Genomic DNA, 23,625 nt, shown 5'->3' with positions numbered 1-23,625 from the left:
GGAATTTTCACTCACCTGTCGGTATGATTTGGCTAGCAGTTTGAGCGATTCGCCACCGGCGGCGCCACCGGCCGAAAATAGTGGTATTCCGCGATTAAATGCGAATTTAACAGTGTTCTGGTCGTTTATTGTTATTGTCAATGGCAGGGGATTAATCTACGTTCTTTCAGCTACAAATCGAGTGCTTTATCTAGACAAAAGCTATCCGTGTGACGGTGTAAGAGCTGTCCAAAGTGAACTAAACGGGGAACGCACGACGAGATACAGTGCCATTCGTTGCAAATAAATGTGTTTTAACAATGTTCTAGTAATTACTGGTTCCCAGCCGCTAAACAGTACTAATCTACTTTCTTAAAACTTCGAATTTAAAGCGTGATGAAGAAAAATGATGCCCGTTAGCGGTGATAATGCGATCGAAATCTGTTGCAATTAGGGTTGCCGCTCCGTAAGGGGCTGCGGTAATACAGGCATAACTAATTTTACTTATTCTGGGGTTCTGCACTATTGGATTGATGCTATTATTTTCAATTCTTTTTTGTTAAGAAGTAACATAGAAAGATACTGAAATGACTTCAGCAAAAGTAAGTTGCAGAAATAAATAAAAAGAATGTTCGATTAAGTTGATATGTCATGTGCACTGTAATTTCAGATTGAATTTGCGGTGAACATGACTTGTCAAAAATGCGTTGAAGCGGTACGCAACAGTTTGGCTGGTGTGAATGGAATTGAAAATATTGATATATCGTTGGAAAACGGAAATGTTGTGGTGCAAACAAATTTACCGTATTCTGTAATTCAAGAGAAAATTGAACAATCCGGGAGGAAAGCTGTCTTGAAAGGATATGGAGGTAAAAGTATAAAAATACTTAATTATAAAATACCGTTATACTGATAATTATTCAGACTATATTTCTCTGTATCTAAGACTGTACTTCACGTCCATATTGTATCTTTTATTCATCTGTTCAAATTTCAGAAAATGTTAGTGCTGTGGCAATGTTAGGAGGAAATTCAGGCTATAGTATTAACAACAAGGTAATGGGTGTGATAAGATTTACACAGACTCTTGATGGGTGTGTTATAGATGGTACAGTTGATGGTTTAAATCCTGGAGAACATGGCATACATATACACGAATGTGGTGATATTTCTAAAGGCTGTGACAGGTAAATATTTGCACGTACTACCTCATCTGTTAAAATTTTTTTTGCATACATCACCTATTACGCTTTTAGCGTTGGAGAACATTTCAATCCAAATAATACAATACACGGTGGACCTGATGATGATGTACTTAAACGGGTAAATATTCAAGATCAAGTCAGTATACTTGGTAAAAGTGATGCAGTGTGGTTATATGTAAAATTTCCATTGATACCAGTAAAATAATTCTGGTAACTAACAACAGTTTTGTTGCTAGTAGAACTACATATTTTCTAATGAATTGCAGCATGTAGGAGATCTTGGTAATATAACAGCAAATGATGTTGGTAGAGCTACCTTCCGAAGAATAGACAAACTTATAAATGTAACTGATATTATTGGAAGATCCCTAGTTATAACAGAAAATCCAGATGATTTTGGGCAGGGAAATGCTCCGGATTCTAAATTAAATGGAAACAGTGGAAATAGGTAGATCTCCTGTTATACTTGTAATAATTAATAATAATTATAACAGCTTATGAAATAGACAACTTATTTAACGTTTCTACAGATTAGCTTGTGGCATTATTGCTCGTTCGTCTAGTTTGTTTCAAAATTTCAAGAAGATTTGTGCTTGTGATGGGCTCACACTGTGGGATGAAAGAAATAAAGCACTTTCCAAGAAACAAGAATCTAATAGTTACTCTGGAACAAGTAATACTTGTATGGTATCTTAAATGTGTCCAATATTATATAGAGTGATTGGCTATTGGTATCAGAATCTTTAAGGGATGGTTTTACATGTCAAAATAAAATGAAAAGCATGAATGACATAGCTTCGTTTTCAAGTTGTTAACAGGACTATCTTCTTGTGACACTTCATAAAAAAGCACACACGAATCGTTGCGACGACATTAAACCTGGTTACTCGTTTATATCCACAAGAGAGTACCACAGCATATTTACACACAGAGTAAGCACTAAACAAACTAACTTAAGCTAAAATAAAACTCACTTGACATGTAGAGTCACCCCCTAGAGTTTCTGACATCGGTAGCTGAACACCCTGTATAGTATAAAAAGAAATGTAGTACCTAATTCAAGTTTTATATTCGTGTAATAGTCTCATCATGTTCATAAAAATCGAATGTTTATTTTTTATTGCATGTATTCTGCGAATGTAAATTGCTTGTTTAAAAAAATAGTATCACATTTTATTTAATCTATGGGCTACACTTTATTTATAATGCACAGAGTATATTTTTATATATACCAACTGTTAATAAAATGCAACGTTTTCTCATTTTTCAGCAAAATTGTAAATAATATCAAAAGGAGACACATATTGGATTTTAAATCATAAACATCTGAAACATTCCCTTGAGACAGTGTATACACGGTGCAAACAGTGCTTTGCATTTTTTTACAATATGTAGGTTTTATGTTGAAGTTTAATGTAAATAATTTTATAAATATATTTTGCTATATTATTACGAAATATTTTTATATGCATATGAAAGTAAGATGTAATGAATGTAACGGTGCAGTGTTACATTTATAACACAAAAAGTATTTAATTAAAAAATGAAATAATTTCAGAATTTTTTTAAGTATTATTTATTTTTATAATGTCTATCAGTTCTGAGTATAAACATTTATGTGATGTAATGCAAAAGGGCAATAGATGTATTAAAGCTGCTATTTAATACACCATTGGGGATCATTTATGCAATACTTTCAACTATGTAAAATGTGTAAATACTTTAACTATAAGTAAACAATAATATATAAATAAATCCTTGATCACCAGCATCAAGAATGTCTTGAATCATTTAAATGTACATTAACAGTACTTAATCGTATTTGTAACATATCCTTTCCCTTTTTCCAATTATCAAAAGTGGAAGCTGACGAAGTGCATTAGAATTCACACATGAAAGAGTATTGACACAGTCTCTACTAATTTTGTTAGAATCTAATTCTTCTTGCTGAGAAGGTAAACTTTTCTGTGGTGAAGTTTTACAAGTGAAATCTCTCTTATCCTCATTAACCATATTCTGTAATGCGTATCCCTTTTCAATTAAGAATTTGTGAAGATCCACTGCAAAGTTTTGTTCACTCACATTATCTGTTGGTAATTTTTCACCAGAGACATTCAGTTCTCGAATACCATGACGTGACTTAAACTTCTCTAACCAACCACTACTTGCCTTAAAGTTTGGATTCCCTTTTAATTTTTCATTAAATTCTAATGCCTTCTCGCACAAAATAGGCCCAGTTATAGGCACTCCTTTCTCTCTATTTTCCAGAAACCACTGAAAAACAGCGTCATCTACGTTTTTATTCTTTGGCACCATCATGCTTTTTCTGTTATTAGAAACGTCCAAAGTGTCTGCTTGTAACAGATAATTTTCAATGGCATCTTTCTGATTTTTAATGCCAGTAATTGTAGCCTTTCCAATACCATATATTTTCGCTAATTTAGCCGCACTCTCGCCGTTCTCCAGCTTTTGAATAATCTCGTGTTTTGTTTTTATACTCAACACTACACGTTTCCGTTTCGACGCCATTACTATAGGGATAGGTTACGCAGGAAAACACTCATTAATTAATAACGTAAATTATATTAATGTATGTATAGGTTTTTGTATGTTCACAGAAATAAGTTTATTTCGATTCTTACCCTATGATCCACATTTATTCGTTTTTATCTTTGTTGATTCTAATCGAGTAATTAACCAAATTGTACTTTGATCATACTGCTTTTTTAAATTAGCGTACTGATGTTTCAAATCGTACGATCATTAAAATATTCAATTCAATTATTTTACAATATTTCAAACACTTGGCCATTTCTATTTAACACATCTAAAGCGCGAATAACAAAATGTTCGAATAGTGATGCATTCCGGCTGATTCCGGCTAGCGGAAGTTTCAATGATCTTGTAGAATTTACTCATAATTACTCAATTTATGAATAAACTGAAACACTTAAGGACTATCACTGATTAATGATGTGAAATATATTAATTCATTTCTTTTCCTTATATTTTATATTTAAGTGATAATCTATGCAGAGAATGCAAACACTCATGATACTGACTACATAGTAAGAGATATGTAATCATGAACTGTCATGAACCAATAACTGCTGAACTGCATTATAAAACTATGAATCATATTCAAAACCAAGCAAAAACGGGGACACAAATTTCTTTTGCTTTAAAATCAGAAAATAACAGGATCAGAATATACAACTAATATAAAAGTAAAATAGAGTAGGTAATTGAAATCGTGTATTATTCATTCAAGTCAAATGGAATTAAGAATGGAGCAAAACACAATAACAATGGCGGCGTATTTCTTTACTTGATACAACTTGATGGATCACTCATCGATACTGTTGAATACCATAGATGTGGTACACCGTACCTAATTTATACATATATATATTTAGGTCAATTTAGGTATAATCTATAGGTTACCTATACTTATACTGTGTCGATACAATTTACGCCAGATAAAACAACGAGCATGAAGGTTATTTTTTCCATTCTTCTAAATAAAAGACTGTACTAAGGTCCTGTACCTTTAAATTAGTTTAAATGATAAAAAATTTGATACTGGATTTCTTTCTTTTATTAATTAATAGTACAATACTCAAATGCAGTTTATAGAAGACCGATTTTGAGTGAAACTGCATAGGTTAACTTTGTCAATGCACACTTGATTAATGCCATGTATGTAATATATATATATGTATATACACTAAAAACCAAATAAGACCATAACTGCGAAATGACGAATTTCGGTCTTGTTTGCGCATATTCCTCTCGGTTACCTTAGTTACCAACCTCTTAAACAATTGAGCATCATACACCGAGTGACTGTGAAGTACAAACGTGCCTATTTCATAAGTATTTATGCTTGAGAAATACTTCATTATGTCACCCGGTGTATGACAAATTCTATCGTCCCTGTACAGAAAGCGAGAAAGTGGGGGAACCAGGGGTTCGAGAGACCTCTCCTGCTCATTCGAAATGCGCGAAACAGTTATGCTCTTATTTGGCGTTTAGTGTACATACATATTATAGTATATATATTTCTATTACAGAAGTCAACTGAACATTACCGGCAAACTCTATTTGTATATAAATAGTATTTGACAGAGCAACTAAAACGCATATAAATAAGACGATATCGAAATGGGTATTCCAGGTCTAATGACTTTTGTAAACAATCGATCGGATCGTTATTTACGGTATTACGAGCTACATGATACGTATTTGGTAATCGACGGTAGTAGCGTCGCTTTTCAGATATACAGTTTATACGCCAACTTTAATTGTACGTTTGGCGGTGATTACGATAAATATGCACAATGCGTATCAAAGTTCTTCGATGAACTATTACAATGCAATGTGACACCGTTGGTCCTCTTCGACGGTGGCTGTGAAGATAAGAAACTAAGAACAATTATAACCAGGACCAAGGAAAAGATTCAAACAGCATCTTCTTTTTCCCCAAGTAGCCAAATGAAATTCTTCCCTATGATGATGAAGGACGTATTCATTGATGTTATGATCGAGAAAAAAATTCGACATGTACAGTGTTTGTTCGAGGCTGATAATGACATAGCTGCTGTAGCAAAGATACTGAATTGTCCTGTACTCAGTTATGATTCAGATTTTTATATTTATGGAACGTTGTATATACCATTCAACACATTAGACAATCCTGTACAAAAAAGGTCAACTGGAGAAGGCTGTATGCGGTACAAGTGTTGTAAAATTTATAGAGTTGAGTACCTGTTGGATTCTTTCAGGGGTTTACATCGGTGTATGTTACCATTGGCTGCCATATTACTAGGAAATGATTATGTACAGCGTGGTACATTTAAGAATTTCTTTAAATATTTAAACTTGCACAGACCAGGAAAGAAAAAGTATAATCACAGGAGTTATCATATAGACGCAATCTTTACTTGGTTGAGTAATTATACGTTGGAGAAAGCAGTCATCAGTATTTTGAGTAGATTACGTAAACCCATGAGACAAAGAATACTGAATATAATCGAGACTAACATAAATGGCTACACAAATGTGTTCGCCAATATGCTTGTCCCATTGGGCTTCTCAGAGGAGTATGCTGCCCAAGTGATCACTCATTCTGTGCACAGAACTTTTAACTTCACAGAAGACATTGATAATTTAACATACATAGAAGAAACCTGCAATGAAGGGGTTTATGAATCGAGCTTAGAAGAAGAAGAGGAAGATGAATTCGAAATATTGAACACAATGACAGAGTCAGAACTTGTTTTCACCAATGCATTTGTAAAAAATTTGCCTGCGTGGTTCGTAAGCGAGTTTCAAACAGGCAAATTTCCTGGATACTTCATGGACTTGTTAGTTAGGCGTTTGTATATTTGTCCAGTACAAGTAGAATATACTTCGTATCCAGCAAGCACTGTAGTAAGTTTAAGAATTGTTCGCGTTATATTTGAGCTTTTAAAATCAGGAACAAGCGACAATAGAAATACTATGCAATATATGATTCGAGATACTGGTGGCGAACTTGTTCGTCGTGAGTTGGAAAGCTTAGATAGTAAATTCTCTCTTGCATTGCCAACTCTCTCTAATCTTAGAGAAATTTCGTTAGTCTGTCGAAAAAAAATTTTGAATGATACTTTAGGGATCGCGGAGAGTTTGTGTACAGATGATCTTCCATCAGAATGGATATTATACATTGCTTGCACTAAATATTGGACGGAACAACAGCAATTGTATAGATTACATAAATATTATGCATATTCTGTATTTGTTTCCTTATTGTTTCATGTAATAGACTCGAAGATAGGAGATCACATAAATAAGTCTTCTTTTCAAGTGAAATATGGATCAGTAGTTCACAGAATAGAGCAAGAAAGAAAAGCCAGTAATTACAAGCCAAATTATTCGACGAATGTTACAATTTCTAAAGCATGTAATAATATCGATCGAGAGGATTGTTTACTAGCAGCATCGTTTTTTATTCAACATTTCAAAATGGACAAAAAATTGTGCTTGAATCCAAAGAAATTTAATAGAATAATTGTTCATGCATTTGCAAACTTTCAAAATTGTTTGAGACATGCTATGAACTTGAATGCACTCTTGGGTTACCCTTATCCACAAATCAAGATTGCTAATTTCTTTAATGGTACTTTACTGTACAATTTGTGTAATAATTTTAAGTCACGTCATGACATTGATGCATACATAAATGGTGTCCTCCAAAGTTCTCCAAGTCTCTTAACGCTGTTGCATGTACTTCTGTTAAAAATAAAACATCTGTTTCCATTCCTATTTCAGGATAATAATTCTTAGATGAAGCGGAGATCTAAAAATAAACGTGTTATTTTGAAAAATTCCGAAACAATAAATAACTGAGACTGTATAAAAACATTCTATCTTCACTAAGTATGAGTTTCTTTAATTATGTAGTCCTCCAGATAGTCAAACATGTTTCTCAATGTCCTTTTAGAGTTAGATCGTTTCTTATTTTGTTTTCTATTTTGCGAGATATGTAACTTTTTGTACTGAAATAAACGACAAAGAGAAATAAAACGTGAAGAAGTTATAATGAGATATTTAATTACATTTTTGTACGTTTCCCAGAATGCAGTGAATGCTGTCTCTATATTTTTTGCTTCCTCTCTTATATTAGGAAGACAGTAGGCGTCTTCGCTATGCATTACTATTAATCCAACAAAAACAGCACAGTTCAACTTTTTAACGAGCTCTTCTCTAAATTCCTTTATGTTACTATTAACTGGATAATTACGACGCAAATATTCGTTAATTAGATTTGTACTGACATAAAGTTTACGAAATTGTAATCTTTTTACGGCGGCACGAATCATTTGTGGCGTTACTTGTATATGACCACGTGCTAAAAAATTTTGTAATAACTATACAAAATAAATTAAACATATGTACATACATTGGGTAGTACGTGGAGCGGTATAACATGTAACCTCATAAAATATGAAAAATATCTTACGTGATAAATCTGAGTTACTATCGTCTATGTAACACTCGGTATTATAAGAATTATTCTTATTTTTTGAAGAATGTTTCCGGTTTTGGCACATTATTATTTGTTAATGAATGTAATCGTCGGAGTATCACTATAATTTTTAACTATCACTTTTTATATGGTATGTTTCAATAAAAAAAAGTGAAAGTTCTACATAAAAGACATACTTTGTGAATACATTTGTATCTTATTTATTTGTCATAGCATTATATATTACTTACAATATATACCTGGTGATAATGTAAACAATTAACTGAAATAATGCAAACATTTAAAAAGATATATACATATGTATATATTAATGGAACTACAATGTAAATATGTATATATTGTGTAGGATAATTTATAAAATCCTTTCAATTACATAAAATATTTATATTTATAATTTATAATGTATTTTATTAACCATTTCCTGATAATTAATTTCTGATTTGTATAATAGTAACAACTTGTAAACCATAATCAACAAATATGAATTGAGAAGTAATTATTAGAGAAATGAATAACATTGAAACAGTAAACTATAAAAAATGTCAATAAAATCTTGAGATTTTGTTCAAATCTTTACAAGTATAGAACTTAAATAAAATATAATATAAAAATATCAGGTACTCTACCGAAAATATTTGGGATTGATACATATAACAGAAAATAATCTAATTCATAGTACACAGCACCACATATGAAATGTGATAAGAGCGCGAACGATACAATTTGCTTTGTATCGTTTTTAACTCTTTTGATTACTCTAATCTGATTCCCCTTTCCAGTCATTTACAATTACAATTACAATTACAATTACAATTACAATTACAATTAGGTACAGTTAAATAAGGATAAATGACAACAATATAAACGAAAATATATAACGAATCTTTGTGCAAAATATGATAATATTAATCGTAAAAGGCATGCTTGGCCATTATTAATAATATCAAAAGTGATGCAAATGCCAATTAATTTTAATTAATTTAACAAATATAGTTGTAGAATTTATTAAACAGCATCATCAAAAATGTTTAAGACATTTATGAAACAGTTTGTAGCTAATTGCAGTGTTCTAAAAAGTACGACATTTGATAACGAAAAATTGGTCTTTATATAAAGATTTCTAACAGTTAAGAAATGTGTTGTTATCATTTGAGGCATGAATTTTTGATATACAACATGAATCAAAGTTCTAAAGATAAAAATTAGTGGTTATTACTAATCATCTGTAAAAAAAAAACTTATTTATTCACATGTATGTGCCATGTTCAAAGAAAAATAAATACAATTAGAATTGAAAAAGTGTATAAAAGGAGATAGTATTCAAATGGTAGAACACCAATGTTCAATTACATGCAAATAATACACTAAATTAATAAATGCACCATTTAATATTTTGTTTAAATATGCATACTGTACTTCTTTGAATAAATTTCTATCCAAGGGCTTTTTTGTTACTAAAATATAATAATATAAAAGCATTCATTAAATTCCATTGTATGTTATTTTGTCAAAAGTCAATTTTGCTTTTAAATCTACATACGATTATATCAATTTTTCTATAACGTGATATGAAACATCATTGAGAGTGAAAATTAAAATCATTTACATATTTATCAGTTACTTTAATGATAAAATTACTGACCTCGTCATATTTCTGTTAGGAAAGTATTTCACTTACTTAGAGGATCAACATTCTTGCATTTAGAATTGCAACAATTTGTAAGCACAATTATAAGTTGCTACAGTATAAAATAGCTTCGTTTGTGGGGGTGTTCCTATGTACGGAAACGATGTCACACGACTCAGATTAAATATGTTGCAATAAATTATTCAACAATATAAAGATACAAAAGCAAATTTACGGCTTAAGCTCTACCGCGAAATTTTGGACGAAGTTCATCTTTAATATTGCACTGACAATATTAACATTCGACATTTCGGTGTATTGTCTAATGAATAACAATACTGATTATCGCTTGACTAATATTTTTGCAAGCTATCGTTTTCGGTAACTACCGTAAAATTTATATTATGTTTAACTCGAAACTGCAATTAGCTTTTTACATATTTTTCTTTTGCTTCTTATAATCTTTGTAGTTCAAGATAATTTACTCAAATTTATTATATATAATTATAATATAGGTTGTCATATCTTTACAATAATCTTTTTATTAACATTATACTTTACTATTGAGCGACTGCATTAAAAACTACAACATCTTCAGGATGTCTGAATAAATATAATTACTTCCCGTGCACTATGATATCAAATATTATGTACATGATAAGCTCAAAGAAATTGTAGAGTCAATTCCTTTACCCTTAACAGTTCATTGTTGGTGTAAGGACCGTTTAACAAGAACTGAATGTCTTATAGTAATCACTAGAAAAATGAACTCTACATCTCTCAATACGAAGGAAGTGTTGTCCTACAATGGTGTCGAGTAAAGCTTTTCGAAACTATAAGTAAAAACACGATTGCACCGTGACTACAGATATTCCTTGGAACTCTTAATTCTTTATTCTATTCTTCAGCAATACTCTATTAGAAAGAACGTGCTTCATTGCCTCCACCAAAAAACACGTGTAAATTAGGTACACTTAACTTCAGGGTGTCTCTCCCATTTAAGGCTTTCTTGGATAGAAGCTGACAACTCGAATTGAGAGAAGATAAATAACATATAAAACGTACACTGTGATATCTAACCGCGTTCTTCAACCCCCGCTGGGCTCTTCGTTCCATATTTTTACAAAGTATTGCACAAAGAAAACAATCACAATAACAAGAATCGTATCTATAAAGCTCTTTAACATACTTATGGTATGATGATGCTCCCCCTGTTCTCTTTGCCTTATGGCATGCTGTTCTGTTATGTATTGTATACGATTAAGTTTCTCACCATATTCTAACATCCGACGTTCTACATCTTTCACAATATCAATTATTCTGAAAAATTGTGATGTTTATTCGGTTAGAAATAGAACGAAGAGATACTTGATTTTTTTTTTTTTATATTAGATTACGTTGAATCTTACCTCGCCGTAGAACGTTTTCTTTTACCTATCGACTGACTAGAATCTGAATGCACCTCGGCGGATGAACTTCCAGAATCATGGGCTGTTTCAGTTAACGGTAAATTGTTGGATAATTGTCGTTTCGAAGATTTCAACACAGACAGCGAAGAACGAGATTCTGCTTGGAGAAGCGGGACCTGCAATATGAAGAACTCGATTATTCATACTTACTACATATCTATAATTCTCATCTGTACAACAAACATTCAAAAAAACAAAAGCCAGAGACACAGTAATATGCTCTATAAAGAATGTAAGAAGAAATTGTGTAAAGCAAGATTTATTATATTTTCATAAATTTATAATAAATTTTATTGGACACTATCAACAACAAAGTAACCGTCAATACAGAATGAATTTTTCTTCAGCATACATATTTCTAGGGTAACGTGGTTTTAATACTATTTACCTACTATGTATACGTGAAATAGAAACATGCATTTTGTAGATTAATTTTTGTATTCCTATACCTGTGTCTGGGGATCGGCCGAAACAATACTACCAGTACGCATAATTGGTGTCTTATGCCTAGTTTTAGTGCGCACAATGTATTCTTGTTCGTACTGTACGACATCATTCCTTGGATCCCACGGTCTAACGTCCGCATGTCGATATACCCAATTACCAGTTATAATATCCTGTTAACAAAAAATCTCTGTACAAAATGTAAAAATTAAATCATAATAATGTAATGTTAATTGTAAATGTCAAAAATCTTATAAAATAGGGCGAAGTATAATGTTTATTAGCACTTGAAAATCTTTCCCATAAAAAGGTTATTTAGTACCTGGACAAAGTATTTAGGAACCCATTCCTGCCCTTTAAGTTTTCGTTCTTTGGCACGTTCTCTCTGCGCTTCTTCCAACTGAGTTTTCGCATCAGTAGCAGCAACTTGATCATCTCGATTGATTGCCTGAGTCACATCGTACCATAATTTCTCGCTTTCCCACGAACCTTGATGTTCCATAGGTACTGTGTATTTCTTTAATCGCTTCCTCCGCACTTCTGGCGTTGGATTGAAGAATACACTTTCCTGCTACGAAAATGATTAACATGGTATTAATTTACGACGTTATTACATTAATGTGGAATTAATAAATATTATAAATATTTTCATACGCTACATACTCCCGCTCTCTTGTCCGTAATTACAATCTGACCATCCCAGTATCCCGATATAGTTGCAAGAGTTTCTTTTCCTAAACGTATCGCTCCTGCGACTTGATTCATTTGTTCGGCACCGCCAAGAAATGGCTATTGAAGAAGTAACGAATTACATTTATATTTATAATTTCAATCTTTTATATGCTGATTTAGAAATCTAGGAAAACGTTGGGCCCGGCAATGGATATTTATAAAATACAACCCGCGATTTTCGGATTCTTAACGGTGTTCTACTGGTTTTCCTAGTTTCCTAATCTCTTCTAAAGGGTCAGAGGGTCTAACTAAGGGGTCTCCTAACTCCACACTGATATACATTACCTTGAGCTTAAATTCTATTTCAGTATGGTAACCCGTTTTCTCACAATTTATCTGAACCTTTCCACCTAATTCCATAGATAGCGTACCCATAAGGATGCCTTTACAGTGAGCATATGGTACAGTCATGGTGTAATCCTCTCCTCTAGGTAACATTGTTAATATTGCAACTCCATCTAACACAGCCGACGTCGAATTTCCTAAAAAAGAAAAACAGACATTCATTATATGTATACATATAAGTATCTGTGTGAAGTAAACATTTTGCATTTTCACGCGCACTTACCGTAAAACTTTGATTTAGCGATAATCGTAGCACTAATGGTAAATCCATCTTGACGATTTGTTACATAGAAACCTGATATAGGCGGATGATGAGATAACTGTAAAGATAATTTTTAAGTATCCGAAGGGATTTTTAGTAGTATATTTATAAGTACACACTGGAGGGACTTACTTGCTCGGCTATGTAGAAAGTCCTTGAACCATTAGGATGCTGCCAATAGCAGCGAAAAGTTTCACCCAATAGTGGGTTGTATGGTTTTTTCAAACCCTGAGGTTTCTTGTAGAAACCAGATAAATACCACTTGACCACTCCTTTCATGCGTGTGAACGCGTCATCTTCTAGTACAGCTCTATAAAGACGAAAAATAAACTATGCATCTTCGTGATTATATAAAAATATTTCTTAAAAGTCCATAAACGATTTATATTTACTGAGACAATAAGTCTGCATGGTAATAGGAATCAGCTAGCTTCTCTAAAAATGAACGAGGTTCTAAGATGAAAGTTGGAAGAACTACTTTGGATAAATCCATGCCTGGTCGAACTTGCTTCATCAGGAACCATATTAAAGACTTCTGCTCTTCCTGTAATTCTGTAACAACTTCTCCAGCCTGTGTGATAAATTTTAATTACACTTCAATAACATTAAATACATGGATGTAATCCACGAAACTAGATTATTCGTCTTACTGATCCAAGGACTTCGTGTTCATTCGCGATATATGGGGTTTCGTTGATTGTTTCAGGTTGATCTTCTTTGGCCGATCCTTCAGATTCGCTGTCAGACGCACTGATCTCTGCGTCAGCTGCCACTCCGTTTTCTGGTTGGCTAATGTCGTCCAGGTCTGTGTGTGAGGATTGCACAGGATCTAGCGTTACTACTTGTGGGGTGTCATACTGAAGGACATGTATAGAGGGAACAGTCATGCGCCGAGTGGTAGGTGGGACACGTTTTAGAGCTTTTGATTCAACGCAAGATCTGCGAGGATACGCGTCTCCATCATCTAATGCATCCATAGAATTTGAAAGTGAAACAACTTCCGTATCTATGCCAGATGTTGGAGATCTGTCAGAAAACTGTTTGTCCCAGTACGCGATCGCATGATACAACTGATGAAACATTGGAGTGGGCGAGGGACAAGCACTTTTAGGAGCATCTGTTACACTAGGTAAAAATGGTTGTGGACACGATAATAAACGCCTCTGAGGTGTTGTGGGTGATCGGGGAGCATAATTAGACAAACAGACTGTGGATATTGGAAGCATGTGTTAAAGGTGACAAATGCCAGGAAAGGAGTTATAATAATGGTACCATTAATATTGGTAATTTCCATGAATGAAACTTAACTAAGTAGTTTTCTAACTGTGGTCTTCTTGCTACTAAGATCACACATACACTCCCGTTCACAAGCATTAGGACGCTTATCAAATATGAAGTATTTATAATCGGGCACTAGGAAATTATTCAAGTTCTGAAATAAATTATTCTTTAGAAGAATAACACTTATACTAATACAAAAGTAGTAAAGTAATAGTGGCCCAAAATATGTATATCATTCTTATGAAAACCTGAAAGTGTTTTCTTCATACAGACCAGGAGTCCTAATACTTACGGACCGCAGTGTATGTAAAGGGTTTAGAAGTAAATATGTATAATTAGCTCGGTTTTTTAAAACATTACTTATTGAACACAAAACTTATTTTACACAAAGATATTCTTTCGCGAAACTTACCATGTTCATCGAAATGTTTTTCATAATCTGCTTCACTCCACTGAGTTTCGTGAGTTGTTGTAGTATCGTGTGGTAGGGTACGAGGCAACGCACTTGTAGAACGAATTATTAGCGAGGAACAACGTAAAGATAATTCAAGCGCATCCAGCCAGCATTTACCAGCTGCCTGCGAAGGAGCTCTGAAGATCAAGTAAGAAGTCGGCAATGGCTGTACGACAGCTCCTAAGATTGATTTTATACTCTTGTGAAAAATGAACTTGCACAGCTCTACAGAGAATTTAATATTTACCTATGGCCTCTTTTTCTGGGCCCCTGGGAGCCCATATCGATTGTTCCAACGGATGAAACAATTTGAAACAAAAGCCATCCTTTTTACTCGGCCGTTCTATCACTTGACACGTATTAAGTAAAACAGTTCCCACCCAATGATTGCTCTAAAATAATTACATTCACATAACTTTAAGCAAAAAAGAAGAAATAGTACTTTAAAAGTAACGTAGATAATTACTTTTGTTTTTGGGCTTTTGTACAGTAGGAGCAAACCAGGTTTTAAAATACACCACAATTTTGTCCAACTCTTCAACGTTCCACGGACTTTAAGCCAATCACTCATCACAATAACAGTGGGATCCTTAAATGAACTAAGAAGTTCATTAGCAACTCGTTTCTTCTCCATTCGATAATTTTTTCTCTGTGCCTTGTATGATTCTTTTCTTGTTAATTTACAAGAATCTAAAGACTGAAAAATAAAGTAGACATAAGATTATTTCGACATATTACCTTGAACAGGTATGAATACTAGGAAGATACTAAATACCTTATCAGATGTATTATCTGTTTTCTGATTGCCTTCCCCCATTGTAGACAACCCTATAACAAAGAAGCTTTTCCAATTATTTGATTAAGTACTACTTAAATATTAACATTACCATAATATACAAACAAGGTTGTATATTTGTAATGGTCATCGATATTAATATATTAAAAACATTATAGAAAAAACGTTCAACAATTACTTTTCATTTATCAAAATTACGATATATCGATAAGTACCATACTTGTAGCTTAATACATTGTAGATCCGGCTAATGAACTTACTATACTCTAATATTTATCGAAGAATCACTTCCCTGTTCTTTGTTTTAATCAAAGTATGCTTTGTAAGATGATTAACACATATAGATGACAATATTAATTAAAAGTTGACAAATGATATCATGAATTATCACGTGAAAAAATTATACTATAAGATTGCCACAGATTCGATCTAGTGACTTGATATAATTCCTTGCTATTCGTGATAGCATTGGTATTTACAATTAATTAAAACTAGAAGCCTTAAAAATAATCCAGCCAAAAAACCATTCGCATAACAAGCTTTGGCAAGTTGAACCTTGATAGTTTTCTTAAAAATGAAATTTGTCATTCTACAAAAGAAGCGCATAGTTAAGGGGCTCACAGAATTTTTTGAATCAAGATGCAGGTTATTTGTCGTAAAGTACAATACAAATTCTGTACTTTATGCAATTGAAATTATTACATATGGCAAAATTTGTTAACATAATCCATTAATGCGATTAGCATCTTTTATCTTGTAATTCTGAATCTCTTGTCATACATTCACAATATTTCATACATATTGGTTACATATCAGTTATAACTCAAATACAAATCAATGGACAATATAGTATATACCGTATTGCTACAATGCTTACAAATTATAAACTTTGTATAAACCGATTAAAATTTAAATTATCATTAACTGTTTTACTTAGAGCTTATATTCATAATGATCTATTTAATACACATATTTAATAATCTGTCAGCCAAAGTAGATTGTACAATGTACAAAGATTACGATATATTTTTATAGATTCCACTATATGCACAATATATGTATAGATAAATCTTGTGACACCAAACAGTAAATAAAAGAATGCAGTTTCTTACAGCTAATCAACTACTTGAACAAGAAAGAGTATTAATTCACAAAAAAGTTAAAAAAGCACCTGGAAAATTTTTGTATTATCGCCCATTATGATATTAATGTAACTTTGTATTTATACCTGGAGATAGTGGAGGTGCAGCAGTTGTTAAATTTACACTTGTCGATAGGGACTCTGTTGATGGAAGTTTAGGTAATGTTGCAGATTGTACTTGAGCACTGCTTCGTCGAAGTTGTTGATCCACTGGTTCTATATATTTAGTTTATTTTCAGACACAATTACTATTTATATATATATATATATATATATATATATATATAGCTTTACGATACTTGAAGAAAATTATATCTTTTGAAACATGTAGATCTATTCTTTTGAAACTTAGAAACTCTTCAAACTCTCGAGCTATAAACTATTCAACAATAAACTAACGCAATGAAGACACTACAATTAAATTACACCATATTGCATTCTAAAGTGTGAGTTTATTTCAACAACACTAATTGTAAACCGCTAAGTAACATTAATTCCCAAAGACAGAATTCGCAATAACATATAGTTATGTACAACAATAGCTTTGACTTTAATTTGGTTCATTTCGATTGCAAAAGCAAAGAAACTTTAGCATTAAAAATGTGTATACATACTACAGCATGTGAAAATATGCAGTCTTGTAAAAAAAGTTGCATGCACTAGAAGAAAAACAATGTAATAATAATGTACTATCCGACTAGTACATACTGATACCTTATAGTATAGAAAACAAAGTATTCAAATTAACTAGAGGACTACTAAACACTACTACAGAGTAGACACATGCACCAGATACATTACATTGAAATATTACAGAATACTTCATGCATCGCGTATATTTACAACCAACAATACAACATTCCCTACTTTACATATAATATTCTTCGAACAAACTTATGAATACCTATACTTGTTACATAATATTGTAGAAAAGTGAATAATGTGCTAACAGCATGAATGTATTATGTTAATCCAATACATATGATAAGATGGTACTTTCATGTTTTTAATAGTACGATATATGTACATTAAATTGTGTTGAATGTAATATTAATAGTGTTAATAATATCATGTACCTAATGTATGATATTAACGGAAATGATGTCTGCACAATAACATGTCCTTGATTTATGTATCTTGAATGTTATTTCAGAATTTTTTAATGACACTAGACAATGAGATAAGTTCTATAAAAAGAAAAAAAAAAGAAAAAGAGTAATATATGTATTCTGGAGTTAGTGTTATGCATATGTATATATGTATACATAACTATTTATTGATTTCCATGATTCTAATACTGAGGCTTGCTACTGTATACACACAATCCATATTAATAAGCCTACCTAGCTTACTTGATAATGTACCACATCCACTGTCACTAATACCTTTTAAAAATGATAATTATTTATACTATCAATACTTCAATAAATATCTAACTGCTATGATGGCTTTGTAAATCTAAATATATATTTAAGAAATACTTTTTATTAACAAACTACTAATGAGTATGAAAAATTTTAAGTCATTTGGAAATGATTAACTTAACTTTATCAAATATTATGTTACATAGAACATTTTTTCTTGTTTTCTGGAGTATGTAGTATGTAACTGTCGTTTGTATGATTAACAAGACTAAAATTATTATCATTATCATTCAAATGTTTATCTTCAAGCCTTCATAAGTGATTTGTTTTGTTTTCATCACACAAAAACAACATTTAAGTATTATATAATTTAAATCATACTTACGATTGCTAAGTGATCGGCTGACATTCGGTGGTGTCATGGTTTTAAATGAATCAGATGCACTTCCAACAGATACAGAATGAGTTTCTGGCTGAGACCGGTGGTCACCACCAGGTACCACAATTGGTTGGGAACTCATTGTGGATCTATTAAATGTTTATTTATTAAAATACCATAAGTGATAATAATTCATAATATTTAATTTATATAAGTAAACAAAATATATAAAATCACAGACATTTCTATACCATGAAGGAAAAGAGAAATAAACGATTATATACCTATTATGTAAATTATGAAATTGGTACACTTATTACCTGTATCAATAATCAAAATTAAAATAATGACAAACATGAAAAGGGGCCATAGCACGCAACGCATGTCGTTATTAAATGCTATGTAATGCCAGTTAAATATCTGTACTTCGATATAATGATCGCTTGCGTTACCATTTCTTAGCAAAACAACTACATAAATAGGTAGGTACTGCTAGAAGCAACAAACGTGACACCAAGCAATTATAACAGAAAAATCGAAAATACCGTATTAAATAATTATTACAATATTAATTGTTTCTTCATTATGTTATCGAAATAACAGAAATCAATTATTTCACGATAGTAAGACGTTATTTACGACATGACGAAAGAAAAAAAAATATTACTTATATAAAGCATCCGTGACTTACCCGAATTCGAACAACTGTTCGACCAGTCAATACTTGAGCGATTAATTATCACACAAGGGACAAGTATTAGAACACAAGGGGCGAGAAAGCGAGTATTAAATTCACCATTCTGGACGAAATGAATTTTTGGTCCAACGAGGTTTGCGGATTGAGTTGTATCTCACTGATGGTAATTAGAAACATTCGAAGTGAGAAAGCGAACGTACAGGGACGTCAGCGAAACGACAGCGCGAGCGCGAAGTCTGATGTTCCATTGATCACCCGTTGTTATAGCTTAACTATAAACATATGGATCCACTAAGTTATTTAAAACGAAAACGTACGACGCATAACACGTTACGGCCACATCCTCTGTTATTGATGCAAAAGCGACTGGCGACTGGTGACTGGCGACTAGCGACGAAAATGAGTATCGACCGAAAAAAGTTAACAATTGGTCCCTAAAGTAACGTGACCGTTCTGCTGCGGCAATGAGACAATTATACACATTAATACGATCCAATCAAATTCATTATTCAATTAATGAATAAAATATTGAGCGGAGCTAAGAATACAATGTTCCAGTTAAAAGAACAACGTTTCGATCGATCTTGTACATGATTGCAGGGTATTTTTTTCGAAAGAGATTTTTAGAAATTTGCGCGAGAATAATAATGCTTCGATGAATCGAGATTATTGATGTAAATGCGTAATGTGCTGTCACCGATGTTATTACTTAATGAAGACAAAATTTCTACTCATTTGATAGCGTGGTTTTACAGACATTGCAAGAGGATCAATTAGTGACTAAAATCGAGAACCGTGATAACGAATTTTATTTACCGGAACTTGTTAATGCGTTGATACCCATGTGTACGTTCACATGTTATGTTGCACTCGAGAAGAATACTGAAGTATTGAGAATTAGATAAGTAGTTTTTATGTACGATGTCGTATTACTATTAGGATCAAGAACTGCAAATCAAATATTTAAACGATATGTTACAACGTTCAAAGCTGAACTGAGCTGAACTAAGCGAAGTCTAAATGAAATGCTACCTATATACTATATATTCCCGACTGAACGCATTGAACGATGGTTAGTTATTACGTCATACACGTCACTACGGATTCACGATACTCGCGTTTTTTCTTCTTATGCTACTGTTCGGAATAATTTAATTAAACAATTAATTCGATCAACTCGTCGCCGATTTTGCCATCGATTTTCTTGCAATTAATTGCTTCCTTGCGATAATCGCATTATCTACCTAGAGCGCCTCGCTTTTAATCTATCCCATTATGCTAATAAAACAAATCTATATGTATATATTGGTATATACTATATACGATTGAGAGGAGCGCTGTTTTTTATGAAACATACCTACATAGTACAACATTTACAGCATGATGTATATAAATAAATTTCTGAATATTAACTACTGACACTTTAATGCTGTTATTAAAAAATCTCTTTAAACATTAAACATTTATCAGTTGAGGGTAAACTTAGCATACTATAGCAGAGTGTAGCATGGTGTATATGCATATGTATGTAGGTATACATATAGACTATAGTATAAGCATGATAAGCATCAACACAGCTTGGAACTTGGGATATTTGTTACTTAAGACCACTTAGGACTTAACATTGTTCAGAACTTTAAACAGCTGAAGAACTAACAGCTAAAGTTCTAAAGAACTAAACAAACTGTTTAGGACTTTAAGATACGGGATATTAGAATATTGCATTCTAAGTCCTGTGTATCGTAAATTATCTTTCGTTATTCGAAACTCTTTATTTAAATGATGAATTTATTTATCTTTGCACGTTACATATGTGAATAGTGGTGAATAGTCTGCACCAGTCTGCACGGTCTGCAACGTATCTCAAATCTATGGTCTGTAAAGATGGTTTATTAGTGTGTTTCTGTGGTTTCTGTTTACTAAGTTGTCAATAAAAGCATAGTTATTTAGTTATTAATTACCTTTTGTTTCGTTTAACACTCATAAATTTGTTGAATGGCAGTTATATGAAATTGTAACGTATCGACTAATTGTTGCACTTCATTATATGATTAAAACTAAATACATCTAAATACGTATATATTTCAGAAACTCGAGTGTACCGTATACGTATTATTCGACATTAAAATTAAAACGTACAGTGTCAGAAAAATATGAATCGTCATCAAAATACTGATTCTAAAAAGGGAAGCGAGCCTCAAGTAGAATTGGAAAGCCAATTTATCTTACGTTTACCACCGGTAATTCTACTTTATGTTAAGTATATTTTCACTTCAAACTGTTTGAGGTTATATGATGTATTCATATATTTATTTACTAAATATTTCTTTCTTCTTTAAGGAACCGGCGCGAGTTTTACGAGAAATTTTACGAAGTGGTTTGCCTTTAAAAGATAGGCTCAGCATAAAATTGGAAAATGATATGCGTTATGGAGAGGTTAGATTTGACCACTGGTTACTTCATACAAAGGTAAAATTTACAATATAATTGTTACTTTTTTAATTTCTTAACATTTCTTTAATTGTTATACATAGAATATACTTATGGTAATCTAAAATAATATATGTAAAAAATATAATAATTACAGGTTGTTGACTTGCCAACCATTGTGGAATCTTTAAAAACCATTGATAATAAAAGTTTTTACAAAACAGCTGACATATGTCAAGTAAGATAGTTTAAGTTTATAAGTTAATCATTTGAGCTAACATAATTTTTTAAAACCTTTGAAGGAAATTATTCATATAATTCAATGATTATAGATGTTAATTTGTAAAGAAGAAGATGATCATACCACAACTGATGAAGAATCTCCAGTAAGACAGAAGAAGAAGGATCCAAATAAAGTAGACAAAAAATTTTTGTGGCCTCATGGAATAACACCTCCTACTAAGAATGTAAGGCGCAGAAGATTTAGGAAAACCTTGAAAAAGAAATATGTAGAAGCTCCTGAAATTGAGAAAGAAGTGAAGCGGTTATTGAGAGTAGACAATGATGCCGTTAATGTTAAATGGGAAGTAATATGTGAAGATGAAGATCAGTCAAAACCAAGCAAAGTATCATCATCTGGTACAGTAAAAACTAAGAGAGAAAGTATGAATGGCAACACTTCTCAAAGTCTTGATGTTGGTGAGTATTGTAAAGAAAAATAAAAAAGTAACAAAGGGGTGTGATGTATGTATTTTACCTATTTATTTTTTACTATCCTTTTTCGTTGCAGCTGAACATGACATATTTGGTGAGCCTGTGAGCGACAGTGAAGATGATGATGAAGAAGCAAACATAAATGTTATGGAATTAGATGAAAATAGTAGACTTTCTGCTGACAGCAGAGTGTCTGATTCTAATTCTATGCAAGCCACATATTCAGAAAGATCGAATAATAATACAAACACAAATAGTAATCTTGTTACAGAGTTTAGTAAAGAAATGTTCCAGAATGATAATATCGAAACAGAAGGAGAGAAACCAGTAGATACAACACCCACAAAAGTATCAAAACTGGAGCAATTCCATTCGGAGTACATTCTTCCAGACAATTTCTCAGAATCACTTTCTGCTCAAGCATCAAAAGGTATTGTTTAAGTTTGCAAACTGTATTGTGTATTGATTGAACAGTAAAGTTAAACAAGATTTTTCTGTTTAAATTTTTCAGATTCGCTACAAACACGTCTTGCGACACTGCACGCAGAATTAGCTGAATTGCGGCAACGAAGACAACAACAAGAACTTGAAATTGCTAATATTGAAAATGTTAAGTTAAGGCAGAGATTTCAAGAAATATTGGATAATTTATTGACGCAAGAAATGCAGAAGGTCCATGAGGTATGTATTCTTTTTATTTATGAAACTATAATACTATTGCATTCAAGTTAATGCACATTGTGGTATTATGTAATTATTGTATTTCAGATTCAAAATTTGGAATTGGAGTAATATTAAATGATGCGATATACTGTGATCAAAACATCTACTACACATGTATAATGTTCCTTACAACGAAATATACTTGAAGTATCGCTTATATTTACTTTTGTAACATTCATACATTTTAGTGTAGAGTACTGTATTATTTAAAAGCGTGATTAGAAACTGTTATATTACATTTCCAGTACGTGTGTAGATTGTAAATAAAAGAAAATACACAAAATTTATGGAAAAATTGATTTTTTTTATTGTCTATTTCACAGTTTTGGTTCAAAATTCGCAGAGATATAGATTCTGCAGGCATGTAAATGACCTGCTAACGCGCCTACCGCGTGTAGCGAAAAGCTAATCTCGAAAGTGTAGATCCAGAAGAATGTATAAGAAATCGTAAACTCAATATATGAAAACTTGACTTCTGATTAACTTTTAAGACGTTACATAGAAACAAATACCCAAAATTATAACGAAACTTTCAATAAGCGTATGTATATGG

At 32.2% G+C, this 23,625-nt stretch overlaps 5 protein-coding genes across 11 annotated transcripts; 3 read left to right on the top strand and 2 right to left on the bottom strand.

Moving 5' to 3' along the window:
- Nucleotides 1–566: 566 nt before the first annotated feature.
- Nucleotides 567–2,483, top strand: LOC107191354 (copper chaperone for superoxide dismutase). The gene is made up of 7 exons (XM_015580379.1): nucleotides 567–581; nucleotides 650–848; nucleotides 977–1,166; nucleotides 1,236–1,320; nucleotides 1,451–1,632; nucleotides 1,715–1,857; nucleotides 2,455–2,483. The coding sequence occupies exons 1-7, from the start codon at nucleotides 567–569 to the stop codon at nucleotides 2,463–2,465; spliced, it is 825 nt and encodes a 274-aa protein (XP_015435865.1). The 3' UTR covers nucleotides 2,466–2,483.
- Nucleotides 2,484–2,996: 513 nt separating this feature from the next.
- Nucleotides 2,997–3,713, bottom strand: LOC107191311 (jerky protein homolog-like). The gene has a single exon (XM_015580309.1). It carries the CDS (start codon nucleotides 3,711–3,713, stop codon nucleotides 2,997–2,999), a length of 717 nt encoding a protein of 238 aa, XP_015435795.1.
- Nucleotides 3,714–5,218: 1,505 nt separating this feature from the next.
- LOC107191363 (protein asteroid) lies at nucleotides 5,219–7,648 on the top strand. The gene has a single exon (XM_015580389.1). The coding sequence runs from the start codon at nucleotides 5,349–5,351 to the stop codon at nucleotides 7,509–7,511; it is 2,163 nt and encodes a 720-aa protein (XP_015435875.1). The 5' UTR covers nucleotides 5,219–5,348; the 3' UTR covers nucleotides 7,512–7,648.
- A 2,764-nt stretch (nucleotides 7,649–10,412) lies between these two features.
- On the bottom strand, nucleotides 10,413–20,239 carry LOC107191322 (oxysterol-binding protein-related protein 8). 5 transcript variants are annotated; one of them, XM_015580322.1, is made up of 19 exons: nucleotides 20,022–20,239; nucleotides 19,200–19,477; nucleotides 18,515–18,657; nucleotides 18,109–18,150; nucleotides 16,853–16,981; nucleotides 15,604–15,656; nucleotides 15,295–15,525; nucleotides 15,076–15,220; nucleotides 14,787–15,008; nucleotides 13,744–13,898; nucleotides 13,486–13,664; nucleotides 13,226–13,403; nucleotides 13,055–13,151; nucleotides 12,772–12,968; nucleotides 12,418–12,543; nucleotides 12,077–12,325; nucleotides 11,760–11,927; nucleotides 11,251–11,426; nucleotides 10,413–11,161 (listed from the first exon to the last, which is right to left on the bottom strand). In XM_015580322.1, exons 3-19 carry the CDS (start codon nucleotides 18,648–18,650, stop codon nucleotides 10,930–10,932), a joined length of 2,715 nt encoding a protein of 904 aa, XP_015435808.1. In that variant the 5' UTR covers nucleotides 18,651–18,657; nucleotides 19,200–19,477; nucleotides 20,022–20,239; the 3' UTR covers nucleotides 10,413–10,929. The 5 variants fall into 5 exon arrangements, with proteins under 5 accessions (XP_015435808.1, XP_015435811.1, XP_015435810.1 ...); XM_015580325.1 differs by lacking the exon at nucleotides 18,109–18,150; XM_015580324.1 differs by lacking the exon at nucleotides 19,200–19,477.
- Nucleotides 20,240–21,030: 791 nt separating this feature from the next.
- LOC107191369 (transcription initiation factor TFIID subunit 7) lies at nucleotides 21,031–23,184 on the top strand. 3 transcript variants are annotated; one of them, XM_015580394.1, is made up of 8 exons: nucleotides 21,031–21,079; nucleotides 21,294–21,445; nucleotides 21,546–21,674; nucleotides 21,793–21,873; nucleotides 21,968–22,334; nucleotides 22,426–22,779; nucleotides 22,861–23,030; nucleotides 23,118–23,184. In XM_015580394.1, exons 2-8 carry the CDS (start codon nucleotides 21,359–21,361, stop codon nucleotides 23,139–23,141), a joined length of 1,212 nt encoding a protein of 403 aa, XP_015435880.1. In that variant the 5' UTR covers nucleotides 21,031–21,079; nucleotides 21,294–21,358; the 3' UTR covers nucleotides 23,142–23,184. The 3 variants fall into 3 exon arrangements, with proteins under 3 accessions (XP_015435880.1, XP_015435882.1, XP_015435881.1); XM_015580396.1 differs by lacking the exon at nucleotides 21,031–21,079 and adding an exon at nucleotides 21,109–21,128; XM_015580395.1 differs by lacking the exon at nucleotides 21,031–21,079 and adding an exon at nucleotides 21,135–21,219.
- Nucleotides 23,185–23,625: the final 441 nt, after the last annotated feature.

The sequence above is a fragment of the Dufourea novaeangliae genome, unplaced genomic scaffold (assembly GCF_001272555.1).
Source record: "Dufourea novaeangliae isolate 0120121106 unplaced genomic scaffold, ASM127255v1 scaffold246, whole genome shotgun sequence".
Lineage (NCBI taxonomy): Eukaryota > Metazoa > Arthropoda > Insecta > Hymenoptera > Halictidae > Dufourea > Dufourea novaeangliae.
The sequence above is the reverse complement of the archived record's forward strand: the minus strand, read 5'-3'. Positions and strand labels throughout refer to the sequence as shown.